This window comes from Lepidochelys olivacea, assembly GCF_965140295.1.
Source record: "Lepidochelys olivacea isolate rLepOli2 genome assembly, chromosome: 1".
In the NCBI taxonomy this organism is placed as follows: domain Eukaryota; kingdom Metazoa; phylum Chordata; order Testudines; family Cheloniidae; genus Lepidochelys; species Lepidochelys olivacea.
In genome coordinates this window covers 291,815,641-291,836,227 of record NC_140411.1, presented here as the reverse complement: position 1 = coordinate 291,836,227, position 20,587 = coordinate 291,815,641, and the positions used below count along the sequence as shown (strand labels likewise).

Below are 20,587 nucleotides of genomic sequence, written 5' to 3'. Positions count from 1 at the left end.
CAACTCTTCGTGCCAATAGCAGAAAGGATGAAATGCCTACCGGTCTCAGCCCAGAGAATCTCATCCTGGATAATCGCCTGTATTTGCACGTGCTACAAGCAGGCACCTTCTGCTATCTTGACAACTCATTCAGCGAGAGCTCAGGCCTCATCAGCGGCATTTCTGACCCAGGTCCTAATCCAAGACATCTGCAGGGCTGCATACCGTCTCCGTTTACTACACCATCCCCCAGCAGGCTCGAGATGATGCCAGGTTTGGGAGAGCAGTATTGCAATCCGCATGTCCATGAATTCTGAGTCCACCTCCTTGGTACTGCTGATGAGTCAACGAACGTGGAATGGATATGAGCAAGCACTCGAAGAAATAATGGTTACTACCCTTTCCATAAGTGGTGGTCTTCGAGATGTAGTGTTTGTGTCCGTTCCATGGCCCACCCTCCTACCCTTTTGTTGGAGTTGGCCAGCAAGAAGGAACTGAAAAGGTGTGGGGCCAGCAGTGCCCCTTATACTGACGCATAAGCACGCGGCACCAGAGGGTGCTAGAGCCGGCCCAACAGATACTGAGTGAAAAATGTCTTGCAACAGTGCATGCAGCACGTGCACACCTAACGTGGAATGGACATGAGCAACACATCTCTATGAGCAACAGTTATGGAAAGGTTAGTAACTTTTTTTTTCTTAACAGATCTGTGTATTCGGTGTCGGAAACGCAGGTTTTAGTGACTAAAATAAGCTTTTGCTATTTGTTACTCTTGTTCACAATGCTGCAGAGCCAACATAGATATGTGAGAATTATCTGGATTCTATTTCTTATACGTCACAAACAAAATTGTGTACTAAGTTCCAACTACAGGGCTAAAAACTGGTGTTTGTACAAACTCATTTGATTCTTTTTGCGTCTTCTAGATGGCAGACTGAATCTTGTTCTTGAACATAGGGAGGTACCCGGTAAACACTGAAAAAATACTCTAGTGAATTGGAGACACCTTTTTTGGTAAATGGCTATGAAATCCCTGGTAACATTACATTTATATGCCATTTGCCCTAACAAAACAGCATAAATTTAGAAAATCATTACAGAGATGACTACTAGCCATCAGCCTCTGGGAGTACATCTGGGGTGCTGAATTTCTCAATCATTCTGAAACCAATGAGTTTTGTCATTAGTAGGAGCAGTAACCTAAGGTGGAGCTATAGTGTGGTAAATGTGCTGGCATATATTTCCTCTAAATGCTGCACGCTTCTGAGTTGTGAAGTATGACAAAATGGAGGCCCTAAGGTCCACTTAGTTAAATTGGCTATAATAACATTTGACTTCCATTACTCTTGCAGTTTTAATTCAGCCAGGTTTCTTTTTAAAATCATGTGTTTTATTCTAATGCAACAAGTAAAACTAAAATATAATAGGGCTCTTAACTTTAACTAATGCTGAAACTTGGAGAAATCTTTTACTTTACAACAACTTATAATTAAGGTTAAGATTTTGTCATGGTTATTTTTAGTAAAAGTAATGGACAGGTCGCAGGCAATAAACAAAAAATTCATGCGAGCTGTGACCTGTCCTGACTTTTATTAAAAATAACAGGGGAAGAGAGGGCCGGGGGAAGGAATGACAGCAGAATCCCTATGTGGGGACTGACAGCCCCATCCCCACCACTGTGGGTCAGGGGAGCACAGCCCCAGCTCTGGCACTGGCAAAAGGAGCGGGGGGAACATATGGCCCTGGCCGCAGCTGCGAGGGAGAGGGGGGGCCCTGGTTTTGGCCCCACCACTGACAGCTGAAGTCAAGGAGGTCTGGTAAAGTCTCAGAATCTGGGTCCTCTGTGACTAAACTGTATCCTTACTTATAGTCCATAAACACTTGCTACTTGAAGTCCTACAGTTGCTACTGATACCTTCTACATGAAGGGCCAAAACTAAGTCACTGTTCTTAAAACTACTTATGTACCCTAAAACATATATCCCTAATGGCTTTTATTGTTAATTTATAAGGCTACATTTGTCCAAGCAAAATTGTGGTTTGATATCTTTTCCAGGGCCCTGAATGCATCCACTATCTTCAGCAAGAATATCTGCCTTCATTGCAGGTAGCTCCTGAAATAATCCAGGTAGGAACATTTTCTAGTTGGTATTTCAAATATTTAAAAGTGAAAACTGAAGACAATATCAAAAGTCGTGTTGGTAAGCTTAATTTCTCCTGTTACATTTCAGTAAAACACACAATTGCTATGTAGTACTAAAACAACATGACAAAAACAATATTATTATTAAAATTAGGGATGTAAATATTGGTTTAAAAAGTTAACCAGTTAAACGATTAAAATTATATAGTTTAACTGGTTAACCGTTAACCGAGATAGTTCCATGGGGTCTGGGACAGCATGGCTGGGGTTAATGGTTAAGTCTGGTTAACTAGTAAGCCTAATGCTTACCCTTTAACCTTTTACATCCCTAATTAAAATACAGCATACAGGAAAACCATCCACAAGTTGGCGGTACAAATACCAACTCAGTGCCGTTAAACTCAGTGATTTAAAGCCTTACCTCAAAAAACGTCCAGTGTAAAAGATTAATTAAAGTCATGCAGCCAGCTTTCCAAAATAATCTGAGTGGAAACTTATTTAGATGGAGGACTGAAGCAGGAGATATGTCTGAAACCAATAATCAAGTATTTTGATACCCACAAAGTGTTAACATTTGTTTTTGTGAAGATATTTGCCCAGAAATCAGCAAATGAAAAAAATATTTTAGCCCCTTCAGAGTTGCACAGGTGTCATCTTAGTATGCTTTGTCTAGTTCTGCCCTCAGAGAGCTTACGGAGCACAAGTACTTCTAAATATTATTTTTGTTGAGTATCTGTGAAATGTTTCCACAGTCCAAATCTCTGGAGTAAAAACTATATAGCTATAGATCTTATTACAAGTGTTAGTCTAGTTTAAGTGACTACCATATTGGTAGTAAAAATAAACATTTCATAGCAGTCATTTCTTTTTAATAAGACTTAAATCTGAGAAATTAAGGTACAAGGAATTTTGATTTTATAAAAATGGGTACAGAAATATTTTTTATATTAAAGATCACATTAACTTAACGTATCAATTTTCTGTAGTGTTTTTGGTCTTACTAATGTGCAAGGTTCTTGTACATTACAATAATTCTTGCACTTAAATAGACAAGAGATACAGAAGTGTTTTCAGCAATTAAAGTATTTTTTCAAGCTTGATTATTTCAACAGTTAATGTGATTAGGGCATTTTAAAAGGTACACTAAATGTTATCTGGGTGAACTAGTTTGATTAGATGTTGAGTGCCAAGAAGAAATAGAGGATCTCAATTCTGATCTGTGAGTTCTTTGGAGGTGGAAGCGGTCAGACCTGCTTCTTTGGAAGATAGTATTTACCATCGTAGTGTGACTTAAATTGTGAAACCAGGTGATTTAACAACATAAATAATACTTGTGCGATAATTTATACTTAAGATAAAGGAAGGCTTCTTACATATCCATACACTACCCTTTGATCCAAGGTTGTAACTGCTTTGTCAGGAATTGTGCCACAGAGTGAGGGCAGAATGACTCTTTATCTTGAAATACTCATATTAACAATACTTAACACATGTAGTGCTTTACATGGTCAAAGTACTGTACAAAATTAGGGAGGTAGGTGTTATCCTGATTTAACTTTAAGGATAAACAGAGGAAATAACACTACTGCAGTGCCACAAGTCATGCAAAGGCAAATTTAGAGCCATGGTCCTCCTGACTTCAGTCCTCCATTCTATGCTTCTCTGTTATTATTCAAAATAAATATAAAATGGGTTGCTAAAAACTGTAAATATATGTTCTCCTCTGAAGCATATCAGAGGGGAGCCAAAACCTATGATTCATCCTTACTGGCCAGTGAAATGCATAGTTTACCTCCTCTTTTAAAGAAAAGAAAAAAGCACAGTGGGGAAAATATGAACTTCAATTTTGTGGCTGAAATATAAACTTCTGTTACTCATTACCTCTCAAGCACTTGTTTTGTTTATCCATCTAGCTACAGTGTATTTCAGTATTAATTCTCATTGCTCATTTACAGGAGTTTTGTCAAGCACTTCAGCAGCCTGATGCTAAAGTTTTTAAAAATTACTTAAAGGTAAGTTTAAATACAGTGTGTTTCCTTATTACAGTGTACATATTTCACTGAGTTATGGTAGCGATTTGAAGGCAAGTGAGAACATATCTCTGGTGCTCTAACTTAACAAAATGATTTTATGGATGTTTTGTGTCCTGTAAACCTGCAAGTAACCAGCAAAGTTAAAAATGACCCCCCCCCCCCCACTCCTTCCAAACAATTTAAATACTATTAAATTGTCATTTGATTTCTTTGGTCATATATCCAATGAGATGGTATCTATTTGGCCTATATAATCAAATAGATAACTTGAACAGAAAGGGCATAACTGGCATGGTTCTAAAATATGCATGATAATACTTCCCTTCATCATAGCTGTTCTATACTGCAAAAGAGTTTGAGTACCACCATCAATAGATTTTTAGATGGAACCACTTCTCTGTTGAGCTTCAGGGAAAATCAGTCTCCTCAAATTAATGTGCACATATTAGTGTAAAGACATTAACCCTAACCATACTATGAAAATGTATAATCTGTATTTCCTCAAGCTTTAGCAAGGCTTGTATAAAAAATACTATTTTGTGTTTTTTCTTTTTTTTAAAACAGGTATTCTTTCAAAGAGCAAAGCCCTAAGGAAAATACTGGAATCCTCTGTACCTGCTTCCATAATCAGGAACTCCAGTTATTTATACAAATGCTAACCTTTTGTGCCATTTGAACTGTTTTTTTTTTTTAAAAAGATGTTGCTCTCTGCTTACATCAGTAAATATTTTAGTCTTTGGAAAAATGCAAATGAATATGCACCCCTTCTGTGTCTCATAAGATACATGTAAGGTATGTGACAACATGGGAAGTTGCCTGCATGCCTATTCAAACCCTTTTACTTTGTGTCGGATGGTCTAAGTTTATGCTGTAACAAATACAGCAGTAAAATACCTGACTTATTTTTGAAATAAAAAATATGAAAATCTAAGACCATAGCAGTGGTGATTAAGCTGTGTACATTTTTAAAGATATTGAGTAAAAAATGTTTTCATGAGACATGAATTTCATTTGTTCATGTATAGTGACATGAAAAATAAAACAATCAAACTCATTTTTGTAGATAGTCATTTCATTGAAATTGTCTTAATGCTGAAGTGTATATTCTACAAAACACAGATTGGTTTAATAAATTATGATTAAAAATAGGAACTGGCTCTACTTTTTTATAAAAATAAATTTTATGTAGTGAAAACGTACAGGTCTCTGACTCATTGTGTTGCATCTTTAGGTGTTACAATCAGTAAGCTGCAGAACACTGTATTAGTTTTGAGCAAGAAATAGCAATTCTATTGGCACTTTGATACAGTGTTATGGTCAGTTAGGATGTTTACTGTCCTGTGTGTAGATGAACCAAGCAAAAATTGCATTTATCACAATATATTTCGCTTGCGTCTCTGTGGTTCCCCACCTGATGTTGTAGTATGCAGGCTACTATCAGAAAATTTGGTGGGGAAAAACATAGTTATGCAATGAGTCCTAGTTTTCTCCCAAGAATAAATATCTACATAAGATAGTGGAGTCAACATACCCCACAGATAATCAGGAGTGGCCAAATTTTTTTCCTACATTACATAGTACTTTAAAATAAGACTCAAGAGTCACAATACTCATTTAAAATAATGACAGTGTGTCCTTCAACTAGGCTACAGCAAACCAAATTACTAGGAGTAGAAAGGCTGCCAAATAACTAATCCTAGGAATGTCCAGCAAGGACCCAAACTTTCTGGCAGTCATTAGCAGATTCACAGTTTGGTACAACTGGAACAAAATCCAATACACTTGTGGAAGAACTCAACCACCCCCACCCACTATGATTATCAAATATCTTCTGAACTAATTATCACATTTCTTGACTAAAAGGATAGTCCTGTGGGACAGAGGGGGTTAAGTCAAATATTATATGGCTCTCTAGAGAGATACCAAGAAAAAGCTGAGGGACTGCCCTCTTGGTGTGGATTCTTCAGTGATTTAAATTTTCACTGGCTCTAACAGAGTCCTGGCTTACTTTCATTATATTACCTGTAATCTAATTATTAGGGCTGTGGATTAATCACAGTTAACTCACACGATTAACTCAAAAAAATTAATCACAATTAATCACTGTTAAACAATAGAGTACCAACTTAAATTTATTAAATGTTTTGGATATTTTTCTACATTTTCATATATATTCTGTGTTGTAATTTAAATCAAAGCGTATATTCTTTTTAAATACAAATATTTGCACTGTAAAAATGATAAAATAAATAGTATTTTTCAATTCCTCATACAAGTACTGTAGTGCAATCTTTGTTGTGAAAGTGCAATTTACAAATGTAGATTTTTTTTTTGTTATATAACTGCATTCAAAACCAAAACAATGGAAAACTTCAGAGCCTACAAGTCCACTCAGTCCTACCTCTTGTTCAGCCAATCACTAAGAGAAACAAGTTTGTTTACATTTACAGGCGATAACGCTGCCCGCTTTTTATTTACAATGTCACCAGAAAGTGAGAAGAGGCATTTGCATGGCACTTTTGTAGACGGCATTGCAAGGTATTTATGTCTCAGATATGCTAAACCTTCATGTGCCCCTTCATGCTTCAGCCTCCATTCTAGAGGACATGCTTCCATGCTGATGACGCTCATTAAAGGAATAATGCATTAATTAAATTTGTGACACAATTCTCCCCCAGGAAGTTCAATGTCCCCTGCTCTGTTTTACCCCAATTTTGCCATATATTTCATGTTATAGCAGTCTTGGATGATCACCCAGCACATGTTGTTCATTTTAAGAACGCTTTCACTGCAGATTTGACAAAACACAAAGAAGATACCATTGTGAGATTTCTAAAGATAGCTACAGCACTAGACCCAAGGTTTAAGAATCTGAAGTGCCTTCCAAAATCTGAGAGGGAAGAGGTGTTGAGCATGCTTTCAGAAGTCTTAAATGAGCAACGCTCCCATGCAGAAACTACAGAGCCTGAACGACCAAAAAAGAAAATCCACCTTCTACTAGTGGCATCTGTCTCAGATAATGAACATGTATTGGTCCGCACTGCTTTGGATTGTTGTTGAACAAAACCCGTCACCAGCATGGATGCATGTCCTCTCAAACAGTGGTTGAAGCATGAAGGGACATATGAATCTTTAGAGCACCTGGCACGTAAATACCTTGTGACGCCAGCTACAACAGTGCCATGAGAATGCCTGTTTTCGCTTTCAGGTGACTTAAACAAGAAGTGGGCAGCATTCTCTCCTGCAAATGTACACAAACTTGTTTGTCTGCGCAATTGGCCGAACAATAGGACTGAGTGGACTGTAGGCTCTAAAGTTTTACATTTTTTATTTTTGAATGCAGATTTTTTTGTACCTAATTCTATACTTGTATGTTCAACTTTCATGATAGAGAATGCACTATAGTACTTGTATTAGGTGAATTGAAAAATACTATTCCTTTCTTTTGTTTTTTACCGTGCAAATACGTGTAATCAGAAATATAAAGTGAGTCCTGTGCACTTTGTATTTTGTGTTGTAATTGAAATCAATATATTTGAAAATGTAGAAAACCTCCAAAATATTGAAATAAATTGTTAACAATGTAATTAATCTCGATTACGTTTTTTTAATTGCTTGACAGCCCTACTAATTATGTAAGGGCTAGACTGGAGGGTGCAAGGTAGCAATTATGCCTCAGGCCAGATTTCTTCCTGCTTGCTCCTGGCTGCATTTGGTCCTGGATAATAGCAAATTACTACCTTCCATGTGCCCCTTCAGCTGTGCTGGCTGGCATGTTTGGGGTAGAGCCCAAGTTCCACCCACATCTCTCCCACCTGCTGAGGCAAATGAATAATGGGCTTGCAGCTCACACTCACCATTACATGCCTGGATTTTAGGTTTAGTGAGACTGTTCTCTTCCCTCCACCCCTTGAGGATAAATGGTTTGTATAACTGGTCATTTGTAAGATGGGAGTTTGTGAAACTGAGCTTCGACTGTAATTCCAACTCTTAAGTGGTACCTGTAGTCTTTGCTGAAGCAGGAAAAGCATCCTCTGAGTGTTAAACATGTCCAGATACTTCCAAAGAGGGGAGTCTGGTGATGACTGTCCTTCCAGACCATGCGTGGGCTCGCCAGCCAAAATTCTTGGTTTTTTTTTTTTTGTGAGATGCTAAATGGGCACTTTGAGGGTGAGAGCAGTCAACCACTACGGTACGCTGAGGTTTGTTCCCCCCCCCCCTTCCTCCTCAGGCATTGGCTTCTTATGACCTTATTCTAGCACATACTCCCTTCTAGCACATGCCTCTTTTGCAATCTCCTTATGACACCTTCTCTATCATGTACTCCACTTGCCTACGTACTAGCTACAAGCATGAGTGGAAGGAGTTATAACTGTATGGCAGATTTAAGTGCCTAACAAGCCCAGGTATTTTCCTAGGATACAAGCTAAGTGTTTTTGGAAAAGGTGCTGCAGTTTCTTAGCTGGCTGTGGAACTTTGAAGAGCCAAAACTGTCCGTATGTGAGGCAGAACTTACAGGCTCTTCAGAGTGCAAATTATGCCCTCCTTGGTCACAGCCTGCTGACCCTCAGCTCTACGGGGCCATGCCCTGGTAGTAAGAACAGACATATCTAGTCCCCACTTGTCCTAAGGAGCCATAACTCCAGTGTGGAAAGACCTGATCAGGAGCAGCAGACCATGTCAAGGAGGCAATCTAAGGGTCAAGAGGATACCAGCTGACCAGCTCAGGGGTCAAGTCCTGGGGTAGACCTGAGCCAGAAGGGAGGAAAAAAACTTTAAGGGCTCATATGCCCCCACAAATATTGAAGGCAGTCCTAAGTGCTCTGGGCTGGTACACAGCTCCCCTTCTGAAACAAACCCTGGGACTCTAGCAATGAGCCCCCACTCCCCCCTGGCATAGAGTGTGTGACTCTGAGGGGGAGGACACAAAAGAAGACACATCTAAGGGACTCAAGGCACTAGATAAAGTGTCACAAGAGACCCTGCCAGGGCTGGGTGGCAACTCCTGTGAAGCAGATGAAAAGGGCCAAAAAATGAAAGGGAAAGAAATATAAGAACTCTGACTCGAGCACTGTCTCTTCTAGTGAGGAAGGAGAGCTCTCCTCTTCCAGGGGAAACCTCTGGTACTGCAGATTACATGGCACAACCAGAGGTGGTAGTACTGCCTCTACGAGTTCAGACAGATGGCCACAGGGCTGCCTTTATGCATATCCATTTCTTCTAGGGAAGGTCAGAAGGTAAGGTGAAAAGTAGCAAAGGTGATCATTCCAGGACACTGGTTTTCAGTTCTGATAGACTTGGCACTAAAACCCCCACTGCATCTAGCAGTGAGACCAACACCAGTCACGCATACCCTATCCTTCATCTAGACCCAAAATGTCTACAGCTGATAGCATGGCTATTGAGAGGGAATATTAATTGCATTCAGTCTGTCCTCCAAAATTGTTGGGACTTGCCTCTTCTCTACATGAGCTTCGACGCTAAAGGCCTACTTCTCCATCTGGACTAGGTTTAGCTAATATCAGGAAAACAACAGAAGCCCCAAGGACCCTAGCATCCCAGCTATTCTGGGTTTCTTCAAGATAGTGGGGAAAAAGGATTCCAGCCCACCACTGTTGCATGCTAGGTGTCAGATATAAGTAGCATCTTACATACTGGGTCTATTGGCAGATAATCTTCAAGTACCCAGATCTCTCAGACCACTCAGACTGGCTAGACCTGTTGTCAGACAAATCTTTTCTATATGGGACCCACTGGTGCTAGAAGCCCTGATCACACACAGTTTTGAATCATGAACATTAGTCGCACCATTCTGTCTATCCAACAAAACCTGTTTCTTGGTCACTATCACATCTGCAAGATGAGTTTTTGGAGTTGGCAGTGTTATCCAGGCCGGAAATTCATCATGACCCCAGAATCTTCTTGCCAAAAGTAAACTCCTCTTTCTATTCCTCACAGAAGGTAGTCCTGTCATTCAGTCCAAAGCCACAACATCCTGAAGAAAAACTGGCATAATCTGGATGTTCATAGAACACCAAAGATCTGTCTTAAGTGCACTGAACTGACAAGATCATTTCCTTTCACCTGAAGTGCCAAGGGCTCTAGGTGTTCAAACTGTGACCAGATTGGTCAAGTTATGCATTGTAGAGGCAAAGAAGGCATCAGGTTTACCTGTTCCTGACGTCATCAAGGCACAAGATCTTTCTTTCTATTTATGAAGTCACCAATCTGTTCTTCCACTGAGGAAATCTGTAGGGCAGCAACATGGGCCTCTATTAACTTCTGTTTGTTAGACGCTAGTGTTTATGGAGAATCCATTCTGTTATTTGTGCCAGTCTTTTAGAGTAAGTTTGGCAGTTGGATCACTTTAGCCCATTCCACGCTTTTGTTTTGACTAGGGGGAGTTCAGTTAGCTACAACCAGAGAAGCTGCATGCTGTGACCTACTGGATTAAACCAGTGATCTACGGAATCTTACTTTAAAACTATATACTTTGCATGATTCGTTCCAGAAGCTCTCAGTCAGGACATAACAGACACTAGAAAATGGACTTTCTGTCCTCTACACAGGCATCCTTTGGCAAGAAGGTGCTACATTTGGTGATCCAGAAACAGTTTGCCCTTTTGGCAATTAATTTTTTGGGGGACTCTCCCTATCTCAGTCTACTACTTTATCCATCTCTTATTTATTTTCACTGCTCGCTACTTCACATATGTCTGATACTGGGCTACAAAAGGGGAAATTTTTTACACAATAACTTTCTTGCTGCTAGCAATGTTTTCCATGATTCTACCCTTCCTGGTATTGTTAAAAAAAATGTTCACATCTGTTTTGTTGAGAAGCTTTGGAGCTTCATGCTTTGGGGTGTGAACTTGAAATTTGGAAGTGGTGCAGGATGGGGCTGGGGTGTCACTCGAGTGTCATGACTGTGCCTTCTGTAGTTCCTTTGAAAATTCACCTACATTTGGCCTAGTTCTAAGCCTCCAATACAAAAAAAAATCTGTTTGTATATGATCGGTAGATACTTGCCTAGAGTTTAGCAGCTACATTCCATCGGCAATGAGCATGCTCCAACCCAGGGCTGCCAAGACTGAGCAAAGCGTCGCCTGCTCAGGCTCCTCCTAGGTGCCGAAGGATAGATACAGTGTCACCGTAAGCGAGATGAGGGATACTACCTCTCTTGTGCTCTCAGTGCTTCTGCTGCAGCGGGCCAGGAAGCGTGACTGGAATGCAAGGGGTGGAAGGGATGACAGAGAATACAAAAAAGGGGGGTAGGATGGTAGGTGGAGAGAAGCTGCGATGGAGTTAAGGGGGGGGGGAAATGGACTGAGGCCATCTAGAGGGATAAGGGGTACAGGAGCTAGGGTGGGGAGCTAGGAGCATAAGTCTAACCACAAGAGAACAGCCCCCTCCACAACCTGAACACACCACTCCAGCGTCTCAATAGTCTTCGGCTGTTGGCAAGGAGCAGCGAAACCCTCTGGAAATACATGATGGGGAGGGGGTGTCTGCGAAGAGGGATGGCAGTAGTCGGGAGGGGACAGGTGGGCTACAACGACGGACGTTTGGGACTAGGAGGGGATGGCGGGGTAGTCTGAGGCAGGATGGGCGGGGGGGGTCTGAGGTGCTGGATGGGGATGAGCAGGGCGGGGGGGGGGTCTGAGGTGCTGGATGGGGATGAGCAGGGCGAGGGGGGGGTCTGAGGTGCTGGATGGGGATGAGCAGGGCAGGGGGGGGTCTGAGGTGCTGGATGGGGATGAGCAGGGCGGGGGGGGGGTCTGAGGTGCTGGATGGGGATGAGCAGGGCGAGGGGGGGGTCTGAGGTGCTGGATGGGGATGAGCAGGGCGGGGGGGGGGTCTGAGGTGCTGGATGGGGATGAGCAGGGAGGGGGGGGTCTGAGGTGCTGGATGGGGATGAGCAGGGCGAGGGGGGGGTCTGAGGTGCTGGATGGGGATGAGCAGGGCGAGGGGGGGGTCTGAGGTGCTGGATGGGGATGAGCAGGGCGGGGGGGGGTCTGAGGTGCTGGATGGGGATGAGCAGGGCGGGGGGGGGGTCTGAGGTGCTGGATGGGGATGAGCAGGGCGGGGGGGGGTCTGAGGTGCTGGATGGGGATGAGCAGGGCGGGGGGGGGTCTGAGGTGCTGGATGGGGATGAGCAGGGCGGGGGGGGGGGTCTGAGGTGCTGGATGGGGATGAGCAGGGCGGCTGGGGCTCTGAGGGGGATGTCGGTGTCGCCGGATCGGAGCGGGCTGGGGCCTGCCGCAGAGCTCCGTGCGGGGCGGGGCCCCCCGGCTGGGCCCGGGGAGCCCGTGGGAAGTACCCGCGGGGCGGCACGGCCAGGCCTGACACGCAACGGCACCGCCCCGCCTCCCCAGCGCCGCCGTTGCAGGAAGCCGGAAGCGGCGGGAACAAGCTTTAGCTTGGCAGGGCCAGGCGGGAGTCGCGGATCGCGGCGCTGGGACGGGGCCGCTGTCTGCAGGTAGGGCCGGGCCGGGCCGGTCCCGCGCGGGAGGGGTGGCGGCTCTCGGGGTGGTCTCGGCGCTGTGGTGGGAGCCGGGGCTAGGGCCGCTGCCGGAGGCTGGGCTGTGACAAGCCGGGGCCAAGGGGGAAGGGTGCGGGGATCGGTCCCGCCAGTGACTTGCTGCCCGAGCTCGGGACCGAGTCGGGAGAGGGAACAGGAGCTCGCCCGGTGAGCCCGCCGCTCCTGGGGGCGGCCTGGCGGCTCCGCTCCAGCCCCCCAACAGCCCAGCACTGTGCCGGCCCCCCACCGTCCCGGTGACCTGACCAGGCCCCGTGTGCTCTGCCCCCGGTGCCGGGAGGGGGCAGGTCAGTGAGGCGCCTTTGGTTCCCCAAGCTGGGCCCTAGTCCTAGGGCAGCGAGCATCAGCCTGGGGCTGCTGGGGCTCGCCTTGGGGTGACAGCGCTGGTGAGTTGTGGCCGCGTGCCTGAGACTTGCAACGTCTTCAACATTAAACGCAGCAAAATCCTTTGGTACTGGAGCGAGAGATTTTACAAGCTGCCTTTAAAGTCTGTCCAGATGGAGGAGGGAGTTGCCCTAGAAGTGATCGGCATGGTGGGTAAGGCATCGAATTGGTGCCTAGGTGACATGGTTTCCGGCTCCAAGGATGGTATCCTGATTTGTTCATGGATGCATATGAGCTTTAATGCCCTCATCTCAAAACTGAACCACAGTTCATTCACTTATTTCAGGGGTTCTCAAACTGGGGGTCACAACACCTCAGGGCGTCCTGAGGTTATTACATGGCGGGGTTACAAGCTGTCAGCCTCCACCCCAAACCCCACTTTGCCTACAGCATTTATAATGGTGTTAAATATATAAAAATATGTTTTTTAATTTATAAGGAGGGATTGCACCCAGAGGATTGCTATGTGAAAGGGGTCACCAGTACAAAAGTTTAAGAACCACTGAATTATTTTATGTTTTTAAATCTTGTAGCCTCTTCGACTAGGCACCTATGGGGAAAGAGTGGGGGGAAGAGAGGAGGAGGTGGGAACCATTATCTTTTGTGGAATATAAGCTTTCAAACTTTCATTTAAGAAAATAATTCTATCTGTTGGAGTAGTTCCAGTTTTTGGATGTTGTGAAGGCCAAGACTATAACAGGATTAAAAAAAGAACTAGATAAGTTCATGGAGAAGAATAAAAGGAGGCAGCTAGAGACAAAAAGATACCTTTTAAATTTAAAAGGTAATATCCTACTGAGGAAAATAGAAAGGAACATAAACTCTGGCAAGTCAGGTATAAAAGTATAATTAGGCAGGCCAAAAAGGAATTTGAAGAGCAACTTGCCAAAGACACAAACTAACAGCAGATTATTTTTTAAGTACATGAGAGGCAGGAAGCCTGCCAAACATGGGGCCACTGGACAATTGAGCTGCTAAAGGAGCACTCAGAGAAGACAAGGCCACTGCAGAGAAGCTATATTTTCAATTCACCTAATACTATTTTACAATTCACCTAATAAAAGTACTGTAGTGCAATCTCTTTATCATGAAAGATTTCAGAGTAGCAACTGTGTTAGTCTGTATTCGCAAAAAGAAAAGGAGTACTTGTGGCACCTTAGAGACTAACAAATTTATTTGAGCATGAGCTTTCGTGAGCTACAGCTCACTTCATCGGATGCATTCAGTGGAAAATACAGTGAGGAGATTTATATACATAGAGAACATGAAACAATGGGTGTTACCATACACACTGTAAGGAGAGTGATCGCTTAAGGTGAGCTATTACCAGCAGGAGAGCGGGGGCGGGGAGGGGAACCTTTTGTAGTGATAATCAAGGTGGGCCATTTCCAGCAGTTGACAAAAACATCTGAGGAACAAGGGGGGAGGGGGAAATAAACATGGGGAAATAGTTTTAGTTTGTGTAATGACCCATCCACTCCCAGTCCCTATTCAAGCCTAAATTAATTGTATGCAGTTTCCAAATTAATTCCAATTCAGCAGTCTCTCATTGGAGTCTGTTTTTTGAAGTTTTTTTGTTGAAGAATTGCAACTTTTAGGTCTGTAATCGAGTGCCAAAGACATTGAAGTGTTCTCCAACAGACTCCAATGAGAGACTGCTGAATTGGAATTAATTTGCAAACTGGATACAATTAACTTAGGCTTGAATAGGGACTGGGAGTGGATGGGTCATTACACAAACTAAAACTATTTCCCCATGTTTATTCCCCCCTCCCCCCTTGTCCTCAGACGTTTTTGTCAACTGCTGGAAATGGCCCACCTTGATTATCACTACAAAAGGTTCCCCTCCCCGCCCCCGCTCTCCTGCTGGTAATAGCTCACCTTAAGTGATCACTCTCCTTACAGTGAATATGGTAACACCCATTGTTTCATGTTCTCTATGTATATAAATCTCCCCACTGTATTTTCCACTGAATGCATCCGATGAAGTGAGCTGTAGCTCACGAAAGCTTATGCTCAAATAAATTTGTTAGTCTCTAGGGTGCCACAAGTGCTTCTTTTCTTTTATCATGAAAGTTGAACTTACAAATGTAGAATTATGTACAAAAAAACTGCATTCAAAAATAAAACAATGTAAAACTTTAGAGCCTACAAGTCCACTCAGTCCTACTTCTTGTTTAGCCAGTCGCTAAGACAAACAAGTTTATTTACATTTATGGGAGATAATGCTGCCTGCTTCTTGTTTACACTGTCACCTGAAATTGAGAACAGGTGTTTGCATGGCACTGTTGTTGTAGCCAGTGCTGCAAGATATTGACATGCCAGATGCGCTAACAATGCATATGTCCCTTGATGCTTCAACTACCATTCCAGAGGACATGCGTCCATGCTGACAATGGGTTCTGCTCAATAACGATCCAAAGCAGTGCAGACTGACGCACGTTCATTTTCATCATCTGAGTCAGATGTTACCAGCAGAAGAGTGATTTTCTTTTTTGGTGGTTTGGGTTCTCTAGTTTCTGCATCAGAGTGTTGCTCTTTTAAGACTTCTGAAAGCATGCTCCACACCTCATCCCTCTCAGATTTTGGAAGGCATTTCAGATTCTTAAACCTTGGGTCAAGTGCTGTAGCTACCTTTAGAAATTTCACATTGGTATCTTCTTTGCATTTTGTCAAATTTGCAGTGAAAGTGTTCTTAAAATGAACAACATGTGCTGGGTCATCATCCGAGACAGCTATAACATGAAATATTTGGCAGACTGTGGGTAAAACAGCAGGAGACGTACAGTTCTCCCCCAAGGAGTTCAGTCACAAATTAAATTAATGCATTATTTTTTTAACAAACGTCGTCAGCATGGAAGCATGTCCTCTGGAACGATGGCCGAAGCATAAAGAAGGATATGAACCTTTAGCGCATTTGCCACATAAATGTCTTGCAACGCCAGTTACAACAGTGAATTGAAAAATACGATTTCTTTTGTTTAATCGTGCAGCAGCCCTAGTTGAAACTATTGTAAAGAACAGAATTATTAGACACACAGATGGATATGATATGTTGGGGAAAAGTCCATGTGGCTTTTCCCCAATCTATTAGAATTCTTGGCGGGGCGCTGTTCAAGAATCATGTGAACAAGGGTGATCCAGTGTATACAGTGTAGTTGGACTTTCAGAAAGTCTTTGACAAGGTCCCTCACCAAAGGCCCTTAAGCAAAGTAGGCAGTCATGGGATATGAGGGAAGGTCCTCTTATGGATCAGTAACTGATTAAAAGACAGGAAATAAAGGGAGAGAGGTAAAAAGTTTGGTCTCCCAAGGATCTGTATTGGGATCAGTGCTGTTCAACATGTTCATAAATGATTTTGAAAAAGGGGTAGACGGTGAGGTGGCAAAGGTAGCAGACAATGCAAAATTACTCAAGATAGTTAAGTCTAAAGCAGACTGGGAGGAATTACAAAGGTATCTCAGAAAACTGGGTGACTGTACAACAAAATGACAGATGGAATTCAATGTTAAGTGCAAAGTAATGCACATTGGAAAACATAATTCCAACTATACCTACAAAATGAAGGGGTCTACATTAGCTGTTACCACTCAAGACAGATCTTGGAGTCATTGTGAATAGTTCTCTGAAAACATCTGTGCAGTGTCTGTCAAAAAACCCCAACAACTAACAACGTTAGGCTGCATTAGGAAAGGGATAGATAAGGGGATAGTAAATATCATAATGCCCTATATAAATCAATGGTATGTCCGTGCCCTGAATATTGTATGCAGTTCTGGGTTGCCCCATCTCAAAAAAGATATATTAGAGTTGGAAAAAGTACAGAGAAGAGCAATAAAAATGATTAGGGGGATGGAACAGCTTCCATATGAGAAGAGATAAAAAGGACTGGGAGTTTTCAGCTTAGAAAAGAGACAACTAAGTGGGGATATGATAGAAGTCTACAAAATCATGAATGGTGTGGAGAAAGTGCATAAGGAAGTGTTATTTACCCCTTTACACAACACAAGAACTAGGTGTCACCAATGAAATTAATAGGCAGCAGGTTTAAAATAAACATAAAAAAGTACTTCTTCACACAATGCACAATCGACCCACGGAGCTCGTTGCCAGGGGATGTTGTGAAAGCCAAAACTATGACTGGGTTATAAAAAGAATTAGATAAGTTCATGGAGGATAGGCCCATCAGTGGGTATTATTCAAGATGGCCAGGGATGCTACCCCATGCTCTAGGTGTCCCTAACCCTCTGACTGCCAGAAGATGGGACTGAACAACAATGGGTGGATCACTCGATAAATTGCCCTGTTCTGTTCATTCCCTCTGAAGTGAACAGGATACTGGGATAGATGGACCATTGGTCTGACCCCGTCTGACCCTTATATTCTTAAGATCTTGAGGGCATAGTTCATGTCTTAAGTGTTTGTACAACAACTAGCACATTGGAGGTTTTGGGCATCTTCATAATACAAATGATATTTGCTGGGGAGGAGGCTGAAAAAGCAGAAGCAGAGAGAAGGGCAGCAGACTAGAAGCCAGGAGTTTCAGAGAAAAAGAATGCTCCTCCTTTCCAGTGGGTAAGGGCTTTTGAATGTACTAGAAACAACAATGGATGAGTTCCCAGGAAGAGTACCTCAGTAGGAATCCCAGCAGCTTTGGTGTGGGGGTGGTCAGAGTTTGCCTTCTCCTTTAGGCATTGCCCCTAGACAGAGGGACCTCTCAGCTTTGTTAAGTCTTCCAGCTATTACAGGTCTGGTAAATTTTTCGAGTCCTAGGTATTATGCATGCAAAGCAAAACTGGGTCAGTTCCTCCTGCTGACTAACATACAAGAAAGAGCACTAAATTTCTCATCTCAACCAAAGCAGTCAATGCAAAATAATCCGCAATACGTTCTTATTATATACAATCCCTTCCTGAATTCACCAAACGCTAACCTGCTGACAAATAGAGCAAACCTCCCCACCAAAAACTGAAAAATGGTCAGGATGCTAAACCAAAACCTAAAATATCAACATATGAGTCATTGGGAAGAACAAATTAAAACAAATAGTAAGCTAGACTGCTTTTAGGTCCCTGTACAGAACTACTTCCTCATCTGTGATCATAAACTAGAAGTGAAAATGAAACAAAATTTTTAGAGCTAGTTCAGAAAGGCACAGTCATGCAAGGAGGACAAAGGACAGGTTGAGACAGGGAGACATTCTAATCTAATATCCAAGGTACAAAGACATGTGAGAAATTATTCCTAGCAATTTGAAAAAATAGGTTTAAATGAAAAATCCGCTCCCTAGCTCTGGGGAAAAAGGAGAGAGATTACAGAGAAGGGAATGTGTATCTTTTCCGGCATTTTTAGTATCGGTTTCCTTTTTTCTTAGTTTTTGCCTTACCTTGTATACTTTTCTTTTGTCCTGCTATGTTGTGTACTATGTGCTCTGTTTTGTCCACTTCTCCCCACAGTTTTAAATGCACTCTCTTTCTGGGTGTCTCCATTTTAGTAACATCAGTCAGTATCCTAAATCTCTAAGGGAGAAAAGAGTGAGTGGATTTGGGAAGAGGAGGAGGTGGTAAAGACAGAGAAAAAAGAGAAAGTAATAGATGCAGCATACACATAAAAAGAAACATTCTGAACTATTGTAAGAAAAAAGGTGGAGTGAAGCCAGAATGGGAAAGGAAGTAAAACAAAAACAAGGGAAAGATATAGCAAGTTATATTTTTAGAAGTTAAATAGAAAGTTGATTGAAGATTGTTAAAAGCAGATCAGAATACAACTGCGTTATTCCTTTAAATTGAGGGTTGTGATGTTGGGGGAATGGTTATTTTTCACCTTGGATAGGGTGAAACCAGAGTAAGTTGCAATGGTGTATTGTATTTATTTAGGAAGGAATATATGGAGCCCAGGAACAAAGATGTTAATATGACCCTATAACTGTCCAACATGAAACAGTTTTCAATAAAGTTCAAGGTTTGGAATGCAAAGATCTGAGCCTGCTTAAAACCATGGCAAACTCATTATTAAACATTTAAAACCCCTTTATTAAAGATATAGGGGGAAAAGAGAAAGTTAGAGCATTTGAAATGTAAAGTATTAAGTAAGTCTTTCATTTAAAAAAAAATCCCTTATTCCCTTTCCCTTTAGCTGTGGAGAGTCCTTAGAAGATTACAAAAATAGAAAAAAAAACCCCTTGTGTGCAGTCTTTTAGATGGTATTGAAGATTGTAATTACTGTTATTTTTGGGAAAAGTTAGCTGAGATGGGCTGGAGCTGGCATTATTGCTGTTATGAATGTCCATTCGTAGGAAAACAAAACACACACAGAAAAGGAAAGAAAAGAACAGCAAAGACAGAAAATGCAGCATCTGTCTCTGGTGTTGTTTCTCACTTACAACCTCACTGCTGGAAAAAAAAACAAAGATGTGGCACAGTGTTTTCAGCTGCTCTGAGACCTGACATACTTGTACTAGCATCAGGCTGTTCAGGGTATTGCTTTTAGCTTCCTTTTTCTGGTTACAGGCTTATAGCAGTGTTGCAAACTAAGCGTCTGCTTAGCCAGCCAAGACTGTATATTAAACAGAAGGAAAAAGGAGAGATAGGAAAGAGAAGAAATAAAGTGGTGAAGGAAAAGAACACACAAGGAGGGGTGACGACAAAGTCACATCTCAGGTAGTGTTTGGGATTCAGCAAGTGACGGTGGCAGTTTCATCTGGTTCCCTCTCTTTGGAACTGATGTCCTGATCAGACATTTCTCAGAATTAGTATAAAGAAGGTCTGGGGACCCAGGAGACAGTTGGGATGGCAGCCATGATGGTGAAGTTTCTTCCTTCCCCTCTCTTGTCTTTCAGCCAGCCAGCGTTCACCAGAGCCAGCTTTTCCTCCTGAAGTCTCTTTTTGAAGACCCCAAAAGGGAGTGATGGGCAGAATAGCTCAGTGGTTCTCAATCAGGTGTACACATACCCCTGGGGGTATGCAGAGGTCTTCCAGGGAGTACGTCAACTCATCTAGATATTTGCCTAGTTTTACAACAGGCTACATAAAAAGCACTAGCAAAGTCAGTAGAAACTAAAATTTCAGAGGCAATGACTTGTTTATACTGCTCTATAAACTGAAATGTAAGTACAGTATTTATATTCCAATTGATTTATTATATGATAAAAATGAGAAAGTAAGCAATTTTTCCGTAATAGTGTGCTGTGACTCTTTTGTATTTTTATGTCTGATTTTGTAAGCAAATAGTTTGTGAGGTGAAACTTGTGATACAACTTGCAAGTCATCAGCCTCCTGAAAGGGGTACAGTAGTCTGGAAAGGCTGAGCACCACTGGAGTAGCTCATCATCTCTCTCTCTCCCCCCCCCCCCCCATTAGGCCTAATTTCCAACAAAACGGTTTTGTTCTTTTGATTTCCAGTCCAGCACTTCTCTTGTTTACCATCCATGACCTTAACATAGTTCTTGAATTAGATCAGTAGGCCTTTTTGTTTAGGTTAATACAGTCTTACTCCCTTTTACACCTTCTC

The 20,587-nt window shown here is 42.4% G+C and overlaps 2 protein-coding genes across 5 annotated transcripts in view; both read left to right on the top strand.

The window, feature by feature from the left end:
• Window positions 1-5,220, top strand: part of XPOT (exportin for tRNA) — a 66,586-nt gene extending 61,366 nt beyond the window's left edge. Inside the window, exons 24-26 of one of the 2 annotated variants that reach the window (XM_084631252.1) lie at window positions 2,036-2,107; window positions 4,078-4,134; window positions 4,720-5,220. In XM_084631252.1, the coding sequence (XP_084487378.1) occupies window positions 2,036-2,107; window positions 4,078-4,134; window positions 4,720-4,746 (156 nt within the window). In that variant the 3' untranslated portion in view covers window positions 4,747-5,220. The remainder of the gene's footprint in view (window positions 1-2,035; window positions 2,108-4,077; window positions 4,135-4,719) is intronic. The other variant, XM_084631251.1, reaches the window with a different exon arrangement.
• A 7,228-nt stretch (window positions 5,221-12,448) lies between these two features.
• The window catches only part of TBK1 (TANK binding kinase 1), a 55,754-nt gene continuing 47,615 nt past the window's right edge, over window positions 12,449-20,587 (top strand). For 2 of the 3 annotated variants that reach the window (XM_084636091.1, XM_084636089.1), the window contains exon 1: window positions 12,449-12,634. The gene's annotated coding sequence lies outside the window, so the exon portion shown is untranslated. Of the gene's footprint in view, window positions 12,635-19,916; window positions 20,184-20,587 lie in introns of all 3 variants that reach the window. The other variant, XM_084636090.1, reaches the window with a different exon arrangement.